This window comes from Taudactylus pleione, unplaced genomic scaffold, assembly GCF_031769625.1.
Source record: "Taudactylus pleione unplaced genomic scaffold, aTauple2 ptg000003l, whole genome shotgun sequence".
Classification (NCBI taxonomy): Eukaryota; Metazoa; Chordata; class Amphibia; order Anura; family Myobatrachidae; genus Taudactylus; species Taudactylus pleione.
Window position 1 is genome coordinate 1,015,718 of NW_028284406.1, and position 23,858 is coordinate 1,039,575.

The 23,858-nt window shown below is 47.8% G+C and overlaps 1 protein-coding gene across 2 annotated transcripts in view; it reads right to left on the reverse strand.

Moving 5' to 3' along the window:
• RALGDS (ral guanine nucleotide dissociation stimulator) overlaps window positions 1–23,858 on the reverse strand; it is a 145,337-nt gene that overhangs the window by 102,845 nt on the left and 18,634 nt on the right. Inside the window, exon 1 of one of the 2 annotated variants that reach the window (XM_088462535.1) lies at window positions 13,734–13,790. The exons of the other annotated variant lie outside the window; for it this stretch is intronic. Coding sequence (XP_088318661.1) covers window positions 13,734–13,775 — 42 coding nt within the window. The 5' untranslated portion in view covers window positions 13,776–13,790. Of the gene's footprint in view, window positions 1–13,733; window positions 13,791–23,858 lie in introns of those variants that run through there. 2 annotated transcript variants of the gene reach the window in all.

A 23,858-nucleotide genomic window follows, 5' to 3' on the forward strand; every position in this document is an offset into this window, starting at 1 on the left:
GGGAAGTAGGACGGGGTGCATTTCATATGCAAGAAGGTACTTAAACACCCGAGCCTGTGGGTGTCGGCCTCTGGATAAGAAGGGGCTAGTTGTTTAGTGAGGTAGTGTTGTGGTGTGGGGTTAGGTTTGGTTAGCCTATAGGAATGGCAGGGGGCGGGGTTAGGTTTGGTTAGCCTATACCATAGGAATGGCAGGGGGTGGGTCAGTGCTATGTCAGAGTTGCTGCTTGGCAGCCATTTCATAGAAATTTCTCTGGTCGGCTGTTTCCCGCCCTCCCTCCCTTATTCAGTGAGTTGTTTGGTGTCGGCTTTTCTTGTGGCGGGAAAGAACGGTAGCAGTCGCCATCTGTCTTTGGAGCTTGAGGTGCTCTCCCTTCCAATACATGGCTTAGGCTGATTCTACCCTACTGGGGTCAGCGGCAACCACATAACCAGGTGGGCCTCACGTCGTGTCATTGGGGTGGGAGGTGGGTACCTTGGGCGTGGTAATGGGCTGGCTGCTCGCCTCCCATTTAAAAGATCGGTGTGAGTATGCAGTTGGTGATCTTGCATTGTGGGGCCGTTCTTTCTGCGCCACCATACTTTGTCTGTCTTTCTTTCTTCTTCTATTAGTTAGTTCAGTTATAGATTAAATAGTTTAATTAGTTTAAAAATAAATAAAGCTGACCTTCCTTTCCCCTTATATAAGTCTCTGTGTCGTTATTTCATTATGGTTGATGGTTTACCCCAGGGATGGGGAACCTCAGGCCCAGGGGCCGTTTAAGGCCCCCAGAATCATTTGGTCTAGCCCTCTGAGCTTTTTTCTGCTAGCCTTATCTGGCTATCAGGGTGCCTATAATGGTACCGTGCAGCCAGAATCTATGCAACAGTGCTGCCTGGAGCATCCTTAGGACGCTTCAGACGGTCACACTGCTGCCCTTACAGCTCCCCGGAGCATCCTCAGGATGCTCCGGGCATTGCTGAAATCACAGAAGATTGTGGCCCTGCCCACGTGTGACATCACACTGAGGAGGCGTGGCCTGCTATATAACAAAATGGCCCTCAACAGAAAAAAGGTTCCCCACCCCTGGTTTACCCTGCACTGTTAGGAGGCAACACTCATCAGGCGATGGGGAGTTGAATGTATTATTCTAATCTGCAATAAGCAGTTTTTCAATTATCACCACCACTACCAGAAAACAAATGAAATGATGGAAATTCTCTTTACATCATGGATTCACATCCCCCCCAACAGAGCTCTTCGCATTGTACAGAATAATATTGGGGTTGAATGCTGGATCCATGCCCATTTTCATCACACGTTTATCCCCATGTCTCCTACCAGAGCCCCCCTGTTATTCTTACACAAAAGCAGCAATATCATTGCTGATAGAAGTAAATTGGTGAACATGTATCCCCCCAAAATAACACAGTGCTGGTACATTTACCTGGCTGACGGCTGCTGTTGGGTTTAGTGTGCCACCATGTGCTGAATACACTCTCAGGTGCCCATGTAACCTGGTTACTTGGCCCAACTGACAAATGGGCAGATGTACATTTCAGTCGCTGCCAGCTAGTGTCCCAAATTGGGAACAGATCCTACAGAATGACAGACGCGGATATCACCTTGTCAGCTTTATTCATGACAGATCATCCTGTTATAACATGACCACAGAACAGACCTGTTTGGGTCCCTAAGGCTCATGGTCCTGATTCACTACAGAATGCAACTGTGAATGCAATAGCGATTACGCACGCAGTTCAACTGCGATAGTATGCTAATCCATTGCGATCACAATGCCATACGCAGCACAACATAAGGATGCCCACCTTACCTTACACACAGTGGCGTATCTATAATGGGTGAAGTGTGTGCGGGGCACATGGGCCCCCAGGTCCAGGGGGGCCCCGCACCGCACACAATGCACCCATATTTTTTTTATACTTACCTGTCCGAGGTCCCGCGTCGGGTGGCACTGCTGCGCAGAACACCGTTAAAATGGTCGCCGCGGATATTTTTAGGTGTTCTGCGCATGTGCACTAGAGTGTGCTTAGAGTCTACTGCGCATACAAAGAACGCCGGAAAATAGTCGCCGTGGCCATTTTTCTGGCGTTCTGCATATAAGCAGTAGACTCCGGGCACACTCTAGTGCCCGGTCTACTAATGCTCCGGTGGCTTGCCAGCCACCAGGGAGAGAGGAGGGGGCCCCGCACGAGGAATGCACATGGGGCCCCCCCTTCTCTTAAAAAGCCCCTGCTTACACATCCGTAATGTTTAGCAAGACTGTGAAACCATCGGTAGCATTGAGTACCATCGGAGCCGCACGAACACTTGCACAAGCTCTGACCTTACTCAGGAATTGCTACCTTCATCGTACACTATGAGGCCTCAGGCTGCGTAGGGCATCGCAGTGGATAATTTATGCACGCCCCTGCAACGGCGTTCAAACGCACTGGCACGCCTGCATAAGCCCGACCACCTCCCCATCACCACCCACAAATGGCGCTTCCTGTCAATCACACTATGGGCCTTCATAGTCATTGTGTCCACGCACACTGCGATGCATACGCATTAGCAGAATGCAACAATCTTCCAATTGCTTGCGTAATCGCAGTTGCGTACGGTAGTAAATGAGGCTCCATGTTCGGAAGTGCAGGGTGGACCACGGGGACTGCTCAGCGCAGGTAAGAGGGCGATGTACGGGTTACAAAGCCACGAGAGGGGGTCACATGGATAAAGGAGAGGGAGAAGATGAAGAGCGCAGACTCCATCTCGTCGCCAGCCTGGAGCGCACTGCCTGCCAATCCACTGCTACCTCACCGCACATGTGACTGCACCCGCCAATCCCCAGCTCCCACACCTCACACGTGACTTTACCCGACGTGCTGCACCCCGGGACATTTAGTCTCATGACTGGGTTGGAATGTAATTATTCTACCCCCTGGCAGAAGTGGCACCACCGGCGGTGTTCCCCCTCTCCCAGCGCCCCTGGGGAGTGCCATTCTGGCCAAGGGGTAGATTAGCCCCTGCCTGCTGGTATCCCAACCCTCTCTCTCCACACCCTAAACCTAACCCTCCCCCCCAGTGCCTAAACCTAACCCTCCCTCCCTAGTGCCTAACCCTAACTAACCCCTTGTCTGAATTACCATCGGAGTGCCGGGATTAAGACAAGTGCCGGTTCCGGCATTGTGAGCGCCTGCTTCCCGGCTGTCGGGATTTTAACTACCTCCCCATTAAAGATATCAGTGCAGTTTATGTTGTATGTAAGTAACTCCTTATCACTGCCACGATTCACAAAAATACTGCCAGGGCAACTGTACGGTTCTAGCCCAGAGCGGGAAGGGTTAACTGACCCCCTTCATTGGTCCAACCTCTGCAGATAGGACGGAGCACGCATGGCCCGGCCTGTGCATGAGCCGTAGAACTGAAAGCTTTCAATTCCACTGGTGGAAAAAAAAGTTTAAAAAATAGATGAATAAGCTTAGAAACAAAAAAAAGTTTAAGAACTTTAAACATTTAAAACAAACAATGATCGCGATAGCCTTAGAGACAGTGCAGAGATGGCGATGACATAAGGCACCGCTGCGATACTTGGCCCCTGTGTACACGGAGCCTGATTCAGAGCCGCTCGTAAGCGGCAGCTCGTTCGCTCCGAGCGATGTCTGCCCAACTGCGCATGCGTACGGATAGTTATACGCATGCGCGAACCAGTCAGTGCGGTCGAAATTCATGTGCTCGCAAAATAGCGAATGCCTGATAATTTGAGTGACAGAATGAGGCGTATGTGGGTGGTAACAGGGGAAGGTGCTTGAAAATGGGGAGTGGAGATCCGAACGCAGGCGTGCTTAAAGGTCAAAATGGGCGTTTTATGGGTGTGCATAATTAAAACAGCAGCGTCATTGACCACGTCAATGGGTTATTTTATAACCGGAACTGCTCGCAAGATTGTGGTAGCAAAAACCAACCACAAGAATAGTGAGCAGTTCATACGCTGGTCGATGTACTCGATTAATCTAATAAATAGCGGACATGACGTAGGATGCGAGCGGCCAGGGGGCGTATTTTTCCAAAAAACGACCGCAAGTTTTGTTCGCTCGTTCAGACCTAGAGGCGTGAACAGACCGCAAAGAGCGAACGGTTCATTTGAATAGCCACCCCTATTTTCTGGACGAGCGAGCGCTAATTGCGTCCGGCTCTGAATCAGGCCAACTATTCAAAATATACTAATGAAAGCTGATAGACCTTTCCAACTACTGCAAGCGACAAACTAATCAGGCAAAACACAGCAACGAACTAAAGTTAGTTTTGGCAGTGATTAGAGTTTTACATCAAACTGCTACAGATTCAGCAGCCTCCGCAAGCCGTACTGTAATCACAGATAATTAGTGAATTAGGACATAAGACAGACCCTCGAGGGGGCAATGGCGTTAATTAATCTGCAGTCTGCATTAGCAGGACAGATCTGCGTTGTACCAATCCTAATGTGACACAGCAACGCAGAACCACCCGAGTAACTTTATCTTACCATTCCTGTCACAGGGACTCCCAGGCAGAAGGACGCCAAGATTTTGGATAAGTAATTCAGGTACAGGTTTTCTCTCTGCAATATGAATCCTCTTCCCCTTGCAGGTGGTGCATCCATACCTGGGCACTGATTTAAATCTCAGAGGGATTTTTCCTTCCACCTCTGGTGAAGTGCCCAGATTGTAAGCTCTGTACATTCCAGAGTCACCTCCTTCCGCCTCGACTATTTGCATCCTGCTAAAACCTCCCACTTAATGCCAGGTTTGCCGGAATGGCACGGCAAACCCCTACTTGAGCACAGGTGACTCAGTTTAATAATAAGAGCATCTGACTCATCCGGGGTTTCAGCGGAGGTGATAGGAATTCCATAAAAATGGGTTACGGGACCAAAGGGTTAATTTGCAATGCATGGCAGTCTGCTGCAGACTAGTCAGTGCCTATGTGGCTAGGAAGCGGCATTGTGCGAATCGGGATGGGGTGACGTGCACGGCGCAGTGTGTGTTCCGTGCGGGGCTTCCAGCCTACAGAAAGACTATAAGGATTATAACATGTAATGTGTACGATCAGGCTGAGAGACAGGTGGCATGTTTATACATGCATTGTATAAGGAAGGGAGAGCAAGGTCCCTGTGTCCTTATAAACCCTTCACTATGTCAATAAGGAAATCCTTTCAGTTACCAGTCAGCACTTGTGCCAAGGGATGTCAGTCATAAGCTGGGATAGAATAGTAACTAAACTCCAAATCTGTATTCAGAGACCATGGGGCCTGATTCATGCAAACCCAATGACAGAAGATCGACGTAGTTCTCTCGCAGTTCTCTTAAAATTTCTATCGTCAGATGATAGACGTGACCCATAAACTTAAACTATGCTTAACTAAAATAAACACACAAGACCAAGTTATGCCGTTAAAAAATTAAGTGGTCAGATTTATTTAGTTACAATGGTAGGTAGATGAAAGAACGGCAAACAACCAGTGTCCACTCGTCTTAGGCAAAAAGGATATCACAACTCACGAGGGCCAACTATCCCAGACAAGGGCAAGTGATGCGTCCTCCGACACCTATGCCAATGCACCATTCAGCCTGCTCAGTCGAGAGGTGCCGCTGACCCCAATAGGGTGAAGTCAGCCTAACCAGTGCATTGAAGGGGTGCACTGGTTAGGCTGACTTCACCCTATGCCTCCTGCTGCTCTAGCATGTTAGTTGTACGGTATTATAGTACAGCTGCTTCCCTGCGGCTGTGCTATACCGTACAGCTCGAAATCAGGCCTATGGGCCTCTGCATGTTTGCAATCTATGGGCAAAGACCATCAGCCTTGTATATTCTACAAGCACCCAACAAGAGACCTCTACAGACCTGTTTTTCCTGCAAAGCGCCTTCATACCTGTAGGACTCCTCACCCATCTGTGGAATTAATTCTTATCAATTTCTCTTTCATTTTCAAATACAGTTCTGAAGTAGGGCCCTCATTCAGAGCCGTACGCTCTGAGCAGAGCGCACGCTCTGCATGAGGGCCGGGCTCCATTTTCATGGAGCGTCCTCCTGGACGCTCGTATAGCTGTGGGTCACCACCCACAGGCTATACGAGCGTGCATTTTGATGGCCGCGATGGTCGTGACCATCGCGACCATCGAAATTGCGAGCCGGAGCCTGCGGTTGAGGTTTTCAACCGCAAGCTCCGGAGTGATTTTGGCTCTATCAGAGCAAAATCACTCCCACTGACATCACTAGTGATGTCAGTGGGCCGGCTTCTGACGGGAGGCGTTCCCGTGGGAACGCCCCCGTCAGGGAGGCACGCCCCCGGCACGCCCACCAAAGGGGGCGTGCTGTCAATCAACATTGACAGCACGCCCCCTTTGATCGGACACAACGAGCGAAGGAAAGTCCTTCGCTCGTCGTGTCTGGCGCATGCGCACGACGGAGCTCCCTCCGTCGTGCGCATGCTCAGTGCAGACCATCGACCCACTTGCGAGCGGACAGCCGCTCGCGAGTGGGTCTGAATCAGGCCCTAGGTCTTCAAATTCAGAAAATATTCAACTAATCTCAAGTGGGCCCAACTTTACAGCACTATTATTTTATCAATATACCCTTCCTATAACCTCTCATCTCAAAACTCCTTGATGGACAGTTCAGTTCCTTTATACAAAAGTGGTGGAACCATAACATCTGACCAGCTCCCTAGGGCCTGGATTGGGTACACTGTACCGTGACACAGACTGCACCGCGTGTGTAGCGCTGACCGGACTCCGTCCGGTCAGCGCTACACAGCACAAACACACAGCCACCTGAGCCGACAGCTGTGTGTTTACTGTAATCAGCAGCCGCTGAGAGTCTGTCAGACTCTCATCGGCTGCTGCTGCTCCCACTGCGGGAGCCATCTTCCGGCTCCCGCAGTGGGTAATGGGAGAGCCGTCGTCATGACGACGTCTCTCCCATAATGCAAAGCGGCCAGAGGAGCCGGTGGAAGCGTCGGGACCAGGAGCGGGAGTTTCAGGTAAGTGTTGTTGTTTTTTTTATTTTTATAAAGTCTCTCTCTACTGGGGGGGGGGGGATTACGATGGGGGCACTACCAGGGGGGGGATTTCTATGGTGGCACTACCAGGGGGGTGGATTACTACTGGGGGCACTACAAGGGGGGGACTACTACTACTGGGGGAACTACAAAGGGGGACTACTACTACTGGGGGCACTACAAGGGGAGGGGACTACTACTAGGGGCACTGCATAGGGGGGAGGGGACTACTACTAGGGGCACTACATAGGGGGAGGGGACTACCACGAGGGACTACCACGACTACTGCGAGGGACCACTGCTGGGGGCTCTATATAAAGGGCAATACTGGGGTACTGCATAGGGGGGAGACTACAACTGGGGCCACTATTTAAGGGACATTGCATAAGGGTTACCACTATTGGGGGCACTGCATGGGGGGGGTGGACTGCTACTGGGGGCACTGCATAGGGGGTACCACTATTGGGGGCACAGAACAGGGGGGACCACTACTGGGGGCACAAGAGGCACTGCATAGGGGGGGATCACTACTGGGGGCACTACTGGAGGCCTGTATTAGGGTGTTCTCTCCTGTGGCACACGGGGGCACTGCATATGGGGACTACGACAGGGGGCTGCCCCTAATCTTCATTTTTACCTTACATTAATCCCATATGGACCCGCCTCCTCCCTGAAACACTTGAGGGGGGCGGCGCCGTAGCACGCACGTTCTTCGGGCACCCTGGCTACACGCTACTCCTCTGCCAGGGCAGCCTGCATGCATTTGCCCCCCAGGCTAAAAGTTGCCAGCCAGCCCCTGGGTACACTACAACTCATATCTGTTTCTCCCTGTGATTATCCAGGGGAAGCCGCGCCCTGTGCAGGATGGGTAATCGACGCAAGCCACGCGCGAGCAAAAATGAGGCATGGCCTACTCACCCAAGGCCACACCCCCTAAATGATGTTATTTGGGGGCGTGCCCGTATGGCACGCCTCCTGGTAGCGTCAGGCTGGGGGCGAACCCAGCACTACATCAGTAGCTGGCCTGTCCCCAGCTCTCTTCCGGCACTTAATGGATGCCGCGCGCATGCACAAAGCATCCATTCCTCTTCTCCGATGCTGCACAGTTGCGCCAGTGGAGGTGCCCAACCTCCCGACCGTCCGCGGGACACTTCGTGCACATGCGCAGAACGGGTCTGCATTCAGCAGTGCGCAATGTTCTCTATTCGATGGGAGTATTTTTTTCAACGAATTGCAGGTATTTGATGGTCGCCAGCCATCGGAGGCAGCTTTCTGATGCCCGTCCGATGGCTAGCTGCTTCTGTGCAGTTGCAGAGACCCAGAAGTGGCGTCTGCAGCTCAACTAATGTGCGCACGCGCAACGCTCTGGATGCTTCTGCACATGTGCACAGTAAAACCATTGATGGTTATACCATCAACATCGAATGGGAGCGATAATTGGCTTGCAGCCATCACATCGCTGTATTTGATGCTGGAAGCTGTCCATCCCTAATGCTATCCATCATCATTTATGTTTTATTCATGAGGGTTAGAAGGACTTCATGACTGTTTTTTGTATTTATTTTTTTATTTCATGTGCCATTATTTTGTTTTATAATATTTTTATTACATTGGCATTAATGCACACACAAAAAAAAAATGTTCTTTACTGTTACAAAGTGCAAAACATCATGAAATATGTCTATCCATCACTCGGCAAAGAAGGCCTTTATCCACACACTTGCCCAAACCCTACCTTCAGAAGATGCAAACATTTGCACCAACTGCAGACACCTCTATCACTATCTTCAGTCCTTTTAGCTCCCCGAAGACCGTCCCATTCACTCAGAAACAGGAGCATGGTGTTCCCAGAAGCATGGTGTTCCAAATCCTCACTTGTGCTCTAGGGCTACGGTTTTACAGCTTTATAATTGAACCTTAATGACACTGACAGACTTGCTAGACAACCTGGTCCAAATCCCTGCATCATCTTGTACCCACTAGAGAAGTCACAACTACCCAAGACTAAACTGTATATTCAATAGGGGACCTGTTACTGAAAATGTCTATGTTAAGCTCTGCATAAAAAGATATGCACTGTGTAAAAACGATTACAACAAAATGATGGTAGATAGTGGCCCATAGCAGCCAAACCCAGAGCAACTGGTCAGTAATTCATAGGAATGAATTGGTAGCTCTTAGCAAGCAATTAGTAACCATAACGACCAATTAACCCACAGCATCCAATCAGTAACACCAAGCAACCATAATCCATAGCAACCAACCAGTACCCAATATATTATATATATATATATATATATATATATATATATATATATATATAAAACCTATGGCAAAGGTTCTCAAACTCGGTCCTCAGGACCCCAAACAGTGCATGTTTTCCAGGTCTCTTCACAGAATTACAAGTGAAATAATTAGCTCTACCAGTGGATCTTTTAAAATGTGTCAGTGAGTAATGAATACACCTGTGCTCCTGCTGTAAAACGTGAACTGTGTGGGGTCCTGAGGACCGAGTGTGAAAACCACTGACCTATAGCAACCAATTGCTTTTTTAAATTTTTTTTAACTGTTCTGGAAAATTGAGTGAATGCGATCGGGATGATTTACAGCCTCTTCTTCCTGTGTACCAGTTAAGGTGCATACACACACAAAGATTTTTTGAACGATTATCATGAACGATATAGTTTATCGTTCAATTGTTGAAAAAAATCGTTAAATTTCTAAGTTAAAACGATGAACGATTATCGTTCATGCGCATTCACGTTTGTAATTTGTATTTCAGTCAGACTGACCAACTGAACGATTTTCATTAAGGGAATATGCAAAAATCGTTTGTAGTTCAAAAAAATCGTTCATTACACTTTAAAAAATCTGACAGAAAATCGTTCAGAAAATCGTTGGTGACAAAATCGTTGTGTGTGTATGCAGCTTCTTTTCCTAAATATCTGTCTAAAGCAGTGTTTCTCAAACTTGGTCCTCAGGACCCTGAACAGTTCACATTGTCCAGGTCACCCAGCAGGTGCACAGGTGTATTCATTACTCACTGACACATTTTAAAAGACCCACAGGTGGAGCCAATTATTTGACTTGCAATTCCAGAGGACCTAGTTTGAGAACCTGTGGTCTACAGCAGTGTTTCCCAACCTTTGTTGTCAAGACACACCAACAGTCCAGGTTTTAGTGATACCCATGCTTGAGCATAGATGGTTCAATCAAAATAACTGAGGTACTAATTAAGACACCTGTGCTCAAGTTTGGCTATCATTAAAACCTGCCTTGAGAACCATGGTTGGGAACCCCTGGTCTACATCACAGATTCTGAAACTTGGTCCTCAGGACCCTAAACAGTGCATGTTTTCCAGGTCTCCTCACAGAATCGCAAGTGAAATAATTAGCTCCACCTGTGTGTCTTTTAAAACGGGTCAATGAGTAATGACTACAGCTGTGCTCCTGCTAGATGACCTGGAAAATGTGACCTGAAGACCGAGTTTGAGAACCACTGGTCTACAGCACAGGTTCTCAAACTCGGTTCGCAGGACCCCAAACGGGTCATGTTTTCTACATCTCCTTACAGAAACACAAGTGAAATAATTAGCTTTACCTGTGGATCTTTTAAAATGTGTCAGTGAGTAATTAATACACCTGTGCACCCCATGCCAGGTGACCTGAAAAACATGAACTGTGTGGCGTCCTGAGGACCAAGTTTGAGAACCACTAGTCTACAGTATTGACAGAACTTGTATTGTTAACTCTATAAAAATCTAAATAAAGTTGGTTGTTTGCGGGTCGTATCATCTGCTTTCGCATTGCGTCTGCTCCTGAACCAAGAGTGCGCAACTACCCCCAATGCAGCGTCACGCACCGTAGTCACATCTCAAAAGTGCAACTGACAGAGCATACTTGTGCATGGACTGTGCATCCTCACGTGGTCTAATTTCAGAGAGCGTGCGTCCATGGAATTGCGTGCAATGCAGAGTTATGCGTACATGTAAATACGCCTGTTTACAGACAGATCGCCAAAGATGGAGCTAATGCAAGTGCGTACTGATGACGACATTTATGAAACCAAGCCAACGGGCAAATATACTCATTTAGAGCCGGATTTAAAGATGTACGCAGTTCGGGCGCAATGACGCGTACATTACACAATGATGCTATTGTGGGACAGACGGTATCAAAAGTATCAAAGCGATGGGTCTTCTTCAGTAGTGACTGGGAGGTGGGCTGAAGTGGACGCAAAATTACGTCTCATGGGCGTGTCAGTGATAGCGGCTGTGTTCGTAGACGCACAGTCGCAGCCACAAGACGCCATATTCAGGCAGAGACACTGCACCTGCCTCAGGGCTGGTGCAAGTGTCGGTGTTGCGCCAATAGTGGCATATTAATAATGACCGGCGGTATTACAGCGTGCAGAGTCTCAGAAAGTGGGCGTCTCAGTGCTTCTACATTCAGACGCAGGCTACTGCACTAGGTGAAGGCTAATAGTGGCATTTGCACATTATCACAGCTGCGTCCGGCAACAGACGCACGAGCGGACGCAGTATCCTCCTCCTCTGTATCAGGCCCTAAATGTGCGTCACGGTACATCCGGTTGGAGTTCAGCTTTGCATCGTCTCCTAAGTATCTAGCACGGATTTTACTGGCTATTAATACTTGTGACGCAATTGCTGTGGAATTGAAGTCATTATTTAGTTGATGATTTCTTTTTGGAAGCTTTTGTCCCTGACAGCGTCCCTGGATGATGTTGCTGAGAAATGCTCATTATCACGTCTTTCCCTGTTGAAGGCAGTTCTTCTCAGTCAGTATATGTTCATATTCTATATTCCTATAGACAACTGCACAGTCCCACTTCCCTTGTTTTGTGTGCTGGAAGATATTCCCAGTACCTGTCCTTATATAAAGTGCATCTGTTAATTACTTAGAGAAGTCTGCAGTCTGGTGTTTCACTGGCTCCCTAAGTGCCTCAATGAAGCCACCGGTCCCTGATGAATTGATAGATTCTATCCTCAGTGCTTCCCCTTGGGTATCGATAGACTGCATGTACATGAATATTGGTTCAGCTCACAAAATGGCTGCCTCCGCTCTGTGTAGGCAAGGTGCCTTGCACTTTGCAAGATGTATTGAAATAAAGCATTTCAATTACAATACAAATGCATTATTATTTCCAAAAGTCATTTCATATTGCATGATGTACCATGCATCGTACAAGATGTACACACCATATGTACCTCCCCCACATCTGTGTCCAAGGACAATATTGTTAAACAGTCCCAGATGTATTATGTATCTGCGACTGATTATCTGGGATGCCACCGCATCAGTGTTTGCTCACTGAATACAGAGAAACAGTTCCATGCTGGCCCTTTAAATTAACTACTTCAACTCTTTAAAGCATTCACTACTCTATGAGGTAAATTTACTAAAGTGAGAGCTTTTAGAAATGGAGATGTTGCCCATAGCAACCAATCAGATTCTAGCTATTATCTTCTAGAAGGTGCTAGTAACGTGCTAAGAAGAATCTCATTGGTTGCTATGGGCAACATCTCTTCTAAAAACTCTCACTTTAGTAAATAATCCCCCTATAATTGTACAGAGAAAGGACACGATCTTGGTTGTACTCATCCCCAGAGGACTGCGCCGTGCAGATTTCAAATGAATCTCACCGGCTGTTTGTAAACAAAGTTGAAATTAAAATGTGTGTCCGCCAGTCCGAAACTGATAGTTCGTGAAGCAACGGGGATTTCTTTTTCAGGATGACACCCGTGTAAATTGAAATCAAGAAGAGATGGAGTAGGATTAATTGACGTGACGTACGAGGTGCTTAACACAGCTTGTGGCGATCTACGCCTTCCTCTATACGTCTCTTCGCCCATTAACCCTTTGCTGCCCAAATAAGACAGTATTATGGTAGTGAAGGATAGTGAAAGCTCCAATTGCAGACAAAATCACCGTAATACAGTTATAACAATTCGGAATTTGCATTGAATAGGAACCATTCTAAAGCTGAATGGAATAACCGCTCTCATTCTAAAGGCCTAACCCATCTTTGCTGCCTAGCAATCAGACCCATCTCCTCCAATGTCCTTGATGATTTCTCTGTTAACTCTTCCCTCGCCAGAGGGACAGACCTAGAGGTAACAGCGAGCTGGTCCTTGCTTCCTTAACCATTCCCACCCACCATGCTGTGCTCCATCCACTCCAGCTTGCACTGAACTGGAACAAGGATGGTTAACAGATGCCTTGCTGCAAGCTGCCCCTAACACACGGACTGGCATGGGGATGAGATCCGTTGATGCAGTAGTTCGCACACGCAGAGGCGGCTTAATGAACCGTGCACATTACACGCCCAGGGTCACACCTCACACAGCAATACGCGGCTGGCAAATCCATAAACCCCGGCTGTCTACGCCTGGGAACCGAAGAAAGGGATTAAAACATGGGGGCTGAGGGCGTAATAAGCGGCGTGGTTAATCTGCCAACACAGCTCGGAGCAACGACTAAATAGCAACTGGCTTTTATCCGTCTGGTGCAAATGAAGCCACGAAGGCAAACGTCTGATTGGTCGCTACAGTTAAAGCGCCAGTATGCGCATTCGCAGCAATGATAGTAAATCAACCCTGACTGGGCGCAGACCTGCCACGCTACCTGAGATTATGCAACAAGGCTTTTATATATCCCCGCCAGGGGACAGCTGTGACATATTGCGTTTACTCACTTCCTGAGCCTGCACAGACAGGGTCATATCCAGCATGCACATCCGCACTGGCTGCAGCAGGGCTTTCTGAAGGGTGAACGCTGGTTTCAGCTCCATCTTTGTAGGATCTCGATGCCCCTTTTCTTCCTCGTCCCCGGGTCAGTCCTCAGACCACTGAGTCAGCATTGGACCAATCTCAGCAGATCAAGTCATTGCAGTTCTTCAGCCTCTTATTCCTCCCTGCTCCATCATGTCCCCCCCCCCCCACCTTCTGCTTTGTGCAGTAACAGGTGACACTACCGTCTTGCCAGGATCATGGAGGTGTTAGTCTTGTCTTCTCTCCTACTTCCTCCAAGATGTGCTGTGATTTCTTCACCCCACCCTGTCAGCATGCTACAACTAGCTGGGGAGCCTCCGCTCCACAAATTCATCTGTATTCTGCAGACGGGGAACAGCCTCTCTGCCTGCAGCTGTCAGAGCCTTGGGAAGCCATGCGGATTGCCCCAATGCAGGCTATAGGGCGAGAAAGACTGTTAGGGAGGGATGACAAACACTGACTGAGTCACTTATCCCCGCTGGCTGGACTGCGCTGCATGTTTGCCTGCTGGGACGAGCAGGTTATAACCCTCTGTTGACCAGAGATCCTAGCAACAGGCAATTTATTATAAAATATTATAAATCACGACACCAGGCCGATAGATACGTATGGCCTGTCACCTCTCTGGGACCACTTTCCCCAGGTGCGTGAATCTGGGGCGGGGGGGGGATGTCCGACTTGTGGGCCGCAGCGATGTCCCCACTACCGTTCACAAAATATGTCAACGCCCTCTTTCCCGCACCCCTTAAACTAATGCTACCCATCCACTAGACGAGCTGAAAACAACTGCACGATTGCGACATTGTAATCGTGCAGTCGTTTGTCAGTCTGTGATGAGCCTGCACTGAACGAGCAGTCGTTCAGTGCAGGGTCATTAATCATCTGCAAACATGCTCAACCTGATGTTATCGACCGGTTGACCAGCTTGTTTGCACGATGATTATAGATGTCTAAACGGCTAGCGGGTACGTGCATTGCTGGTCGTTTTAGACATGCTAGTGAATGATATTCAAACAATTAATGAAAGATTGAGCAATAATGACGTCGTTATCGTTCAATCACTCTATATAATCGCCTAGTGGATGGGCAGCATTAATCTCTCGGTGATCTATGTCCGGGAAGGCACGCTGAGACTTGCAGTTCCACTTCAGCTGGAAAGACACAGTTTATCTACTTCTGGGAGCATCTCATATACAAGGCCGCCAAGAGCCACACTGGGCCTGGGTTGACAGGGGGCGTGGCCTAATCGTGGGATGCGTGGCCACGCCCCTTAGAAAAAAAAACACTGGGAAATAAACCCCAGCGCTGGGAGGGGGCGCTGTGAGCCCCTCAGCCTGGTGCACAGCCAATGGGAGTGATCGCTCCCCCCCATAGGCGACCACTCCAGCTGCTGCAAGCAATCTCCCACTGCAGCCCAGCACTCAGCAGTGTGTGCTGGGCTGCTGTGATGTAGGAGGGAGTGGGGGCGCTGCCGGACCCGGGCCCCCGCCGAGCCCCTCCAGCAAGCCCGGGTCCGGGTTATTTGTACCTGCACCCCCCCTTCTCGGCGCCCCTGCTCATATAGCCTAAATTTAGAGGAAACTTTTTCTGCCCCTAATTGTTTGCAGGAACTGCCTTCCTGGTGTGCAATGAAAACATGTGGTCACTTGAATAAAACACCCTAATCCAGCACCAATAATGAGTTTACTTACAAGATTTCCCTTCCAGAAGTGAAACACACACACACCTGGCGCACGTTTACCAGGGGCTGACACATTTGCACACTGACTTATGCAAACATCAAACAGCAGGACAAGTTTCCCAGTAACCGTGTGAGCAAGAAGTACAACACTGGCTAATTATAGCATCTGAGTGAGACATGTCAATTTAGAATAAACACATGGGTTTTATATAATAGTCGAGATCCAGGCAGGGGCGTGATTTCAGTGAGTTAGCCCATTTTCGGGGGACATTCCCAAATATTTAGTATCCACCGAGATGTATTATGCAGGGACCCAGAGCCGTAACTAGACTTTTTGGTGCCCTGTGCCAGAAAGAGCATTGGCGCCCCCCTCATTTTTCAAAGGGACATAATGCACCCAAAAAAGGGCCATGGCTTCATGGGGAAAGCCGGGGAAGATATAGGAGAGACCAGGAGATGCTGGGGATGAAATAAGAGGAAGCTACAAGCAAGAATGATAATAAACAGAAATGTGACAGGCCCAAACAGCGCCCCCCTGCCCTGCGGTGCCCTGGCACCGGCCGCACTACCCTAGCTACGGCCCTGCAGGGAACCTCCATTAACATCAGCAGCTGCAGCCCCCATAGGTTTCTATGGAAGATAGAATGTTGTAAAATTTACCAATTAGTACTATAATTTGCATTTGCATCTGCAGTTAGTTATATTTTACATGCTAAATGCATCTTTGCTATTTGGTAATAATAACACTGTCCAGACACAGACACACTGTCTTTTGTATATGACACTTCATTAAAATACTACACTGTGTACAAATTGGGTACTGTAAGATCAGTATTTATTATTACTAACACTGTCAAGCAACATCTCCCAGTGTAAACTTGGCACATATGATACCGTTTTATCTTAGTATCACTCTGGTGCATAGACTGCTTTCTCCCCGCATAAGCCTGGCACATATAGTATGTTACCCTAACACAGCTGGGCATATTGAGATACATTCACCTGAACATACTAAGCAAAACGTGTTGTGTTTCCTTTCTGACGCATTTCACACCTACTTTTAATGTAAAATGCGTCCAACTCAGTCACACAGATCCAAAATGTGCAACACACCAAGTGTAAGGCCTAAAACTGTACCGGAATCTACCCAAGTTATGTTGCCAATCAAGCTTGTTGGGGGATTTCCTGTGTGCTGTCAGTTTACATTTCTTTATTTCTGCTGTGTTGTGTAGGACAGCCTACCATGCATTAACACATTAATTAATCATTCACAGTCAATTAAACATTTATAATTGCTATGATATAAGAATAGACTAGTTATGCAAAAAAAAATTATTCAAAAATCCAAAAGTTCCCAAGATGACTCACGAATGTAAAGAAGCAGCAAAGCCATGATACTGGGATTCACTACAAATCGTATTGTAGCTAAAAAGATACACAACAACGGTAAGCTCAGGTATCTCTTCCTTTCTTAGGGGCTCATTCATAAACAAGTTTTAAGATTCACAACGCGTGATAAAACTCATTGTGTATGATTATAACGGTGCTCCAGCCAATCAGCTCCCAACTGTCATCTGCTTGAAAAGTGACAGTTGGGATCTGATTGCCTGGAGCGCCATTTATCATACGCAACAAGTTTTATCACTCGTTGTGAATGATAAAACTCGTTGATAAATGAGGCCCTTAGCGCTTAGAGAAGGATGCTGAGTCACGCATAATAGGACCACAACTGAGGAAGCCTGTTGTGAACCAAATGCTGTACCCCCGTATATTGGGTGGTACGCATCTATGTGATTGCACTGCCTCCACTGCTCAAAGTGCCAGAGTTGCTGTCATCGCTATCATCGGTACTTACACCTGCCCAATACTAGGTGCAGAAGAGACGTCTAAATTTGGAGACTACGAGGCAATACACACAACCAGTGACGGCTCCAGAGGTGGTGCTGCAGCGCAGTCTAAAATTCAAATAGTGGAGCCACACCAACTGCCAGTGATGTTTGGCAGTTGGTAGATTTACTAAAGTGAGAGTTTTTAGAAATGGAGATGTTGCCCATAGCAACCAATCAGATTCTAACTATTATCTTCTAGAAGGTGCTAGTTAAATGTTAAGTAGAATCTGATTGGTTGCTATGGCCAATATCTCCACTTCTAAAAACTCTCCCACCTCTGCAGCCGTTAGGGTTAGGCTGCACAGGGGAGGGGTAGGGTTAGGCTGCTGGAGGGGAGGATTAGTGTTAGGCTGCGGAAAAGGTGGGTTAAGATAAGGGTTAGTATTAGTACACATTCTGTTGGGATCCTGACCGCAGGAATCCTGTACCCAGCCCATCGGCATTTATTGAACCTCATTGAGGTGTTGGGGTACATTTACTACAAGTCGATTTTAATTGATTAAAAAAATCAATCTAGATTGATCAACATCGATGTTTTTGGCTAAATTTACCAAGAGCTGTGGGGGTTTTTTTGTATAGTGATTTTTAAGTGTTAGTAAATGTGCTGCGATTTAGCCCCCGAATCACAATCGTTGTTGATCTCTTTAGGTTGACTTTTAATCAATTTTAAAAAATGATTAAAATCGACCTGTAGTAAATTTACCCTGTTATCTTTAGAAACTGTCAACGTTGTATTTTGCGCGCAAATCCTCCTGCCTCTCTTTCTCGACAAAATGCTCCTCTTGGGGTAGGATATATTGGCTTGTATGGGTAAATGTTGCTTAACCTGTCTATTGCTACATTTTAATGCTTTTTGCTGTTCTTCGCTGTCAAACTAATCCTAAATTGTATCCAAAGGTCCACTGAGCAGGTGACCGTGAAACATGCAATCTATCTTTTCCATGACACATGTCACAGAAACACTCCAACTATTTGGAGTTATTCTTAGGTGTTGAATGATCGAAACACAGACATGAAACTGTCTAATTTGCAAACAATAATTCGTGTCTGTAACCATTTGATATATACACCCCCTAAAAGTGTATACAGTACTTTTCATGTTGCGTCTGCTATCATAGGTGGGCCAGCTATACTAAGCCTTCTCTCTGTGGATGGACCCACCACCCTGTCTGTCACAAACTCAACTCTGATTCATAGACGGACGCTAATGCCGCCGCAGCTGAGAATCTGTACGCAGCGGTTGTGCGAAATATACAAATGTCGCAGCTGCCGGGTTTTGGATCGAGACGACTGCTGGCGGCTACGCAAATCTAAGTGACTGTGTGCAAAAATGCAGCACAATTGCAGATCAGACGATTATCGGAGCTCTGAGTAACCCCATCATCGCGCAGAATGGCTGCCGGAACTGAGACGCCGGAGCCATTTCTACTGGGATCGCAGCTGCAGGCTGAGACACAACCCGAAACTGGGCCGCGACACGTCTGCGTTTGAGTTGCCATCTCCCCGGTTGCCTCCCACAAACGGTCCTTGTCTGTCAATCACTTTGCGAATAAGTCTGTGAGCGGCATCGGTAATGAAAACTTGACGCCTGCGCAGTTTCGACTCAGACATATGCGCGGACCACCAATAATCGCTTGAGAATAGCAGCAAAAGAAACAGCTGTTCTCATGAAGGACAGGAGCCGGGGACGAGGGTCTCAGATTTTAGCCATGAACGCAGCGTTACACCCTGATAGTTTTCTGTCATTACTGCGACTGCAGGCAGTTTTCCGTGAAAGCAACGCTCCCCCTCTTTCCCTGCTCCACATTACCCTATGTAACCGCAGCCTGTGTTTGGTAATGTCACATATCTCAGGCAGCCCCAGCATACTGAACTGAATCAGTCTTGAAAGAATGAAAATATTCGGGATTCCTGCCTGTGCACGTGTCCCTATTGAGACAGCCAATATCCACAGGGTGCAGGCAACACACATGGAAACACTCAGCCTGACAACCAAATAAACAGCTCTTAGGTCTCGTTGCAGAGGAAGCCTCAGTAAATCACGAGATTTATGAGAAAATACCTGCGGATCCATTGCTCGGACAGCCAGAAAAACAGAATATAAACAAATGCCCGCAGCGATATTGTTACAGAATATGTATAATAAGCCGGGGTTTTCCATTGTCTCTGTCTGACCGGTCTGTCTTTTCAAAAATCCTTTCACTATCATCTATCTATCTACAGTATCTATCTCCTATCTATCTATCTATCTATCTATCTATCTATCTATCTATCTACCTATCTATCTATTCTAGTATTATTAATAATAATAATCAGTGCTTAAAGTGGTCCTAGAGAAGTGGTGGAACTCACCGCCCAAGTGGTGTTTTTTTTTTAACAATAAAGGGGCGTGGACTCAATTGAAAGGGGGTGTGATCACAAAATAAAGGGGCGTGGTCCCAAAAGGGACGTTGTCACACAATAGTATTTCCAATTCAAATTACGCCACACAGTAGAACAATCTTGATTCACATTACACCTCCCTTATGCATGTATGACACACAGCAGTGCCCCTTTTACACAATGCCCTCATTTGTGCCCCTTATACGCAATGCCCACAGTAGTGCCCCTTGTACAATGCCCACAGCAGTGGTGCCCCTTACTTATGCAGTGCCCCCAGTAGTGGTAGTGCCCCTTATGCAGTGCCCACAGTGGTAGTGCCCCTTATGCAGAGCCCACAGTAGTGATGCCCTTTATGCAGAGTCCCCCTTATGCAGTGCCCCCAGTAGTGGTAGTGCCCCTTATGCAGTTCCCACAGTAGTTAGTGCCCCTTATGCAGTGCCCACAGTGGTGGTACCCCTTATGCAGAGCCCCCCTTATGCAGTGCCCCAGGAGTGGTGCCGCTTATGCAATGCCTCCTATGCAATGCCCCCATTAGTAATCCTCCTGTAATAGTGCCCCCAATAGTAATGCCCCCAGTAGTAATGTCCCCTAAGTAATAGTGCCCCCCGAGTAATCCCCCAAGCAGTAGTGCCCCCTGAGTAATGCCCTCGTAGTAGTGCCCTGAGTGATGCCCCCAGTAGTAGTGCCCAAGTAATGCCCCCAGAAGTATTGCCCCCTGAGTAATATCCCCAGTAGTAGTTCCCCCAGTAGTAATGCCCCCAATAGTGAAGCCGCTAGCTTACACAACTTCCGGGAGGGAGCTGAATGTCTGCTTACAGCAGGGGGCGTGACAAGGGCAATGATGACGTATTGGGGGCAGGGCCGGGGGCGTGACCGCATGATCGCGTCATCGTGGCCCCGCCACCTCTTCACAATGACAAAATTAACGGCATTGTGAGGCAGGGGGCGGGGCCACAATGCGATTCAGCACGAATCACGTCACCCCCCCTCCCCCACCCGCTGTGGGGGTTTCTATCTTTACTCTGGGGGATGGGGGGGCCCAGGAGGGTCAGCGTTAGTGTCGGATTGGGGAGACTAGGACTCTCAGTGGTATGGCAACTCAACCCCCGAAGCTTATATTTAGCAGCGGTCAGATTAGATGGCACAGGGGTGGGAGTGGGGGGAGATTATGGATGCGCCCTATATGGTGCAGCGCCATGGGCGATAGCCCTGCTTGCCCAACCTTAGAACCGCCACTAATAAGAGGGCATGGTCTAATGAGTGAGATGGGAGAGGGAGTGACACAGCGAGCGGCGAGCTTACTACTGCTAATGGGGTCAGACCGTCCCTGGTTAGAACTGTGGTTTTATACAGTATGCCTAAGGTTCCCAAACTGCAACATTACAGTCCACATTTTAAGGATATACAGGCTTCCGCTAAGGTGACTTAGTCAAGTTGATTTAACCATCTGGACTCAATCATGGATTTCCTTAAAACCTGGACTGTAATGGTGGAGTTTGAGAACCTCTGCAGTATGCAATGTTTGTTTTTTTTTAAACCCAAATTAAATACATGGCATGGGAAGTAGGGATTAAGGCCCTGATTCAGAGCCAGACGCTCTGACAGAGCGCTCGCTCTGAATCAGGGCGTCTTTTTTTTTTTTTTTATGGAGCGGCCTCCTGGCCGCTCGCATTGATGTGGGTTGCCACCTACAGCTAATGCGAGCGGCCAGGATGATGGTCGCGATGGTCAAGACCATCGCGACCATCGGGCTTGCACGAGACCCTTGTGGTAGGCTCTCGTGGCCGCAAGCCCCAGAGAGCTTTCGGCTCAAACAGAGCCGAAAGCTCTCCCACTGACATCACTTGTGATGTAAGTGGGGCCGCCCCCAAACGGTAGGCGTTCCCATGGGAACGCCTCCATCTAGCCAGGCCTCCCCCCCAACCCGCCCACCAAAGGGGGCGTGCTGTCACTCAACATCAACAGCACGCCCCCTTTGGTGCGAGACCCGGAGCGACGGATTGCCCGTCGCTATCTGGGTCTCGCGCATGAGCACGACAGAGCCGACTCCGTCGTGGGCATGCGCTCTGGGCCACCATCGACCCGGTCGCGAGCGCTCAACGCTTGCGACCGGGTCTGAATCAGGCCCTAAGATCACTATACCTAATACATGCTTCAGTCCATACTTACTTATCATTTTACATGTGTCTAACTTGATTTGTGTTGCTCTGGACTTTTTATAAACACAACTTGCAAACAGTGCATGTTTTCCAGGTCTCCTCACAGAATCACAAGTGAAATAATTAGCTCACCTGTGGATTTTTTAAACTGTGTCAGTGAGTGATGAATACACCTGTGCTCCTGCTGGGTGACCTGGAAAATGTGACCTGTGTTGGGACGAGTTCCCAGTTGGACTATGGAGGTAAGCAGTTGCTAATACACACGCAATCGGCCGATTGTTGCGTTCTGCTCATGCTCGAACTAGATATTGTGATACACACTTGCCGATGCCAGTAACGATGAACGACGGCAGGGGGGGGAGCGGAGCCATGCTACATTTGGCCGCATGGCATCATTAACGATATCCCCAGATTGAGCTGCATGTACAGACGACTGGGGATATCGTTAACAACTCGCGGGAGCGCGCATCGTTCATCGCTTAGTGCATACACACTGGACGATTCCATATCGTTCAAATAAATCGTCCAGTCTGTGTGTGGGAATTGGACTCGTTTGAATTTAAACAATCGTTTATCATATAAATGAAGCAGGAACGGTAAAAAAAAAAAAGAGAAAAATTAAATTTTGTATCAGTAAACAGGGCTTACATCAGTAAACAGGGCTTACATCAATTTTTCTGGAGGAACCAGATAATACGTATCAATCTCTACATGGCATAAAATAAAGATTGCTGTGATATATCTGTAACGGTTTAGGCAGCGTAAGCCAAGAAAGCGCTCAAACGTCCATTTTGACATTGACTTGCTTCACTAATACCATCACTGCTCGGCTCTCTTTTGTCATACATTAATGTGTCATACACCTAAACCATCTTCCACAAATGCTCTATACATTAGTGACAACTGCATCAAAGTCCGTCCAGTGGTTCTCAAGATTAGCCCGAGCACTCAGACAGACATTTATACTCTGTATAGATATTTGGGTGCAGAGAGGGAGGTAAGAAACCACTTACGCTGTAAGACGTGGCTATGACCTTCTTCCCATAATGCTTTGCAACCTCTAATTACAGCTACTGCTTCATAAATGACTGAACTGTTTCATTGTCTTTCCAATGTATTTGGTAACCCCATAGGCTGTTGCTAAATATATTTAATGCGTCATTGCACTGTCCGATCCGCTTTAAGCTCCAGACCTCCTGAAGCTAATACCTTGCCTATGCATTGACATCATTGCACGCCCAGGAGGCGCTGCCATTTCTTTTACCTTGAGGACATCTCATGCAGAAGATTCCCCACATACCACATAAGCCACATGTTGTGACGCAGATGACTAGAAGGCGTGGTTTGGGAGAGGCAACCACAAGTCACACAATGAACTTTGCAGAGGACACACAAATCCTTCATGCATAGAACAGGTGGCCCACAGAAGAGAAGCATTTCAATTGGTAAATCAATCAGTGCTCATCACAGTTCTTTACAGTGGTTACCGATCCATAACAATTGCTGGCTTCTCTGTGCGTACTTCTGTTTTACTACTTTTTATATAGTAGTATTCTTTTTACTGGAGACACTCAATTTCCTGTCATAGATCACGTTTTGTCATAGGTTTCTTTAAACACATATAACTTTTAGCACAGTGAGACAGAGCTTAATGATTTTGACACCCCTTCCCTGAGGTATACAGTCTAGAGCAATGCTAACTCCATACTAGGGATGACCATCAGTGGGTCAACCATTGATGGTGCCTTCAGTATTTTATATTGATGGCTTGGAACCATCTAGAGAGGACCATTGATGGTTTGCACCCATTGATGGACATCCTGTGGGGATTGACGGGGCTTAGCGGCGCAGCTGAGGGTTTGTGGCTAAGTTCCGTTTCCTGTGCTGAGGTAAAAAACAAAACCCTTGCTGCATGCTCTGCCATTGATGGTGGAGAAC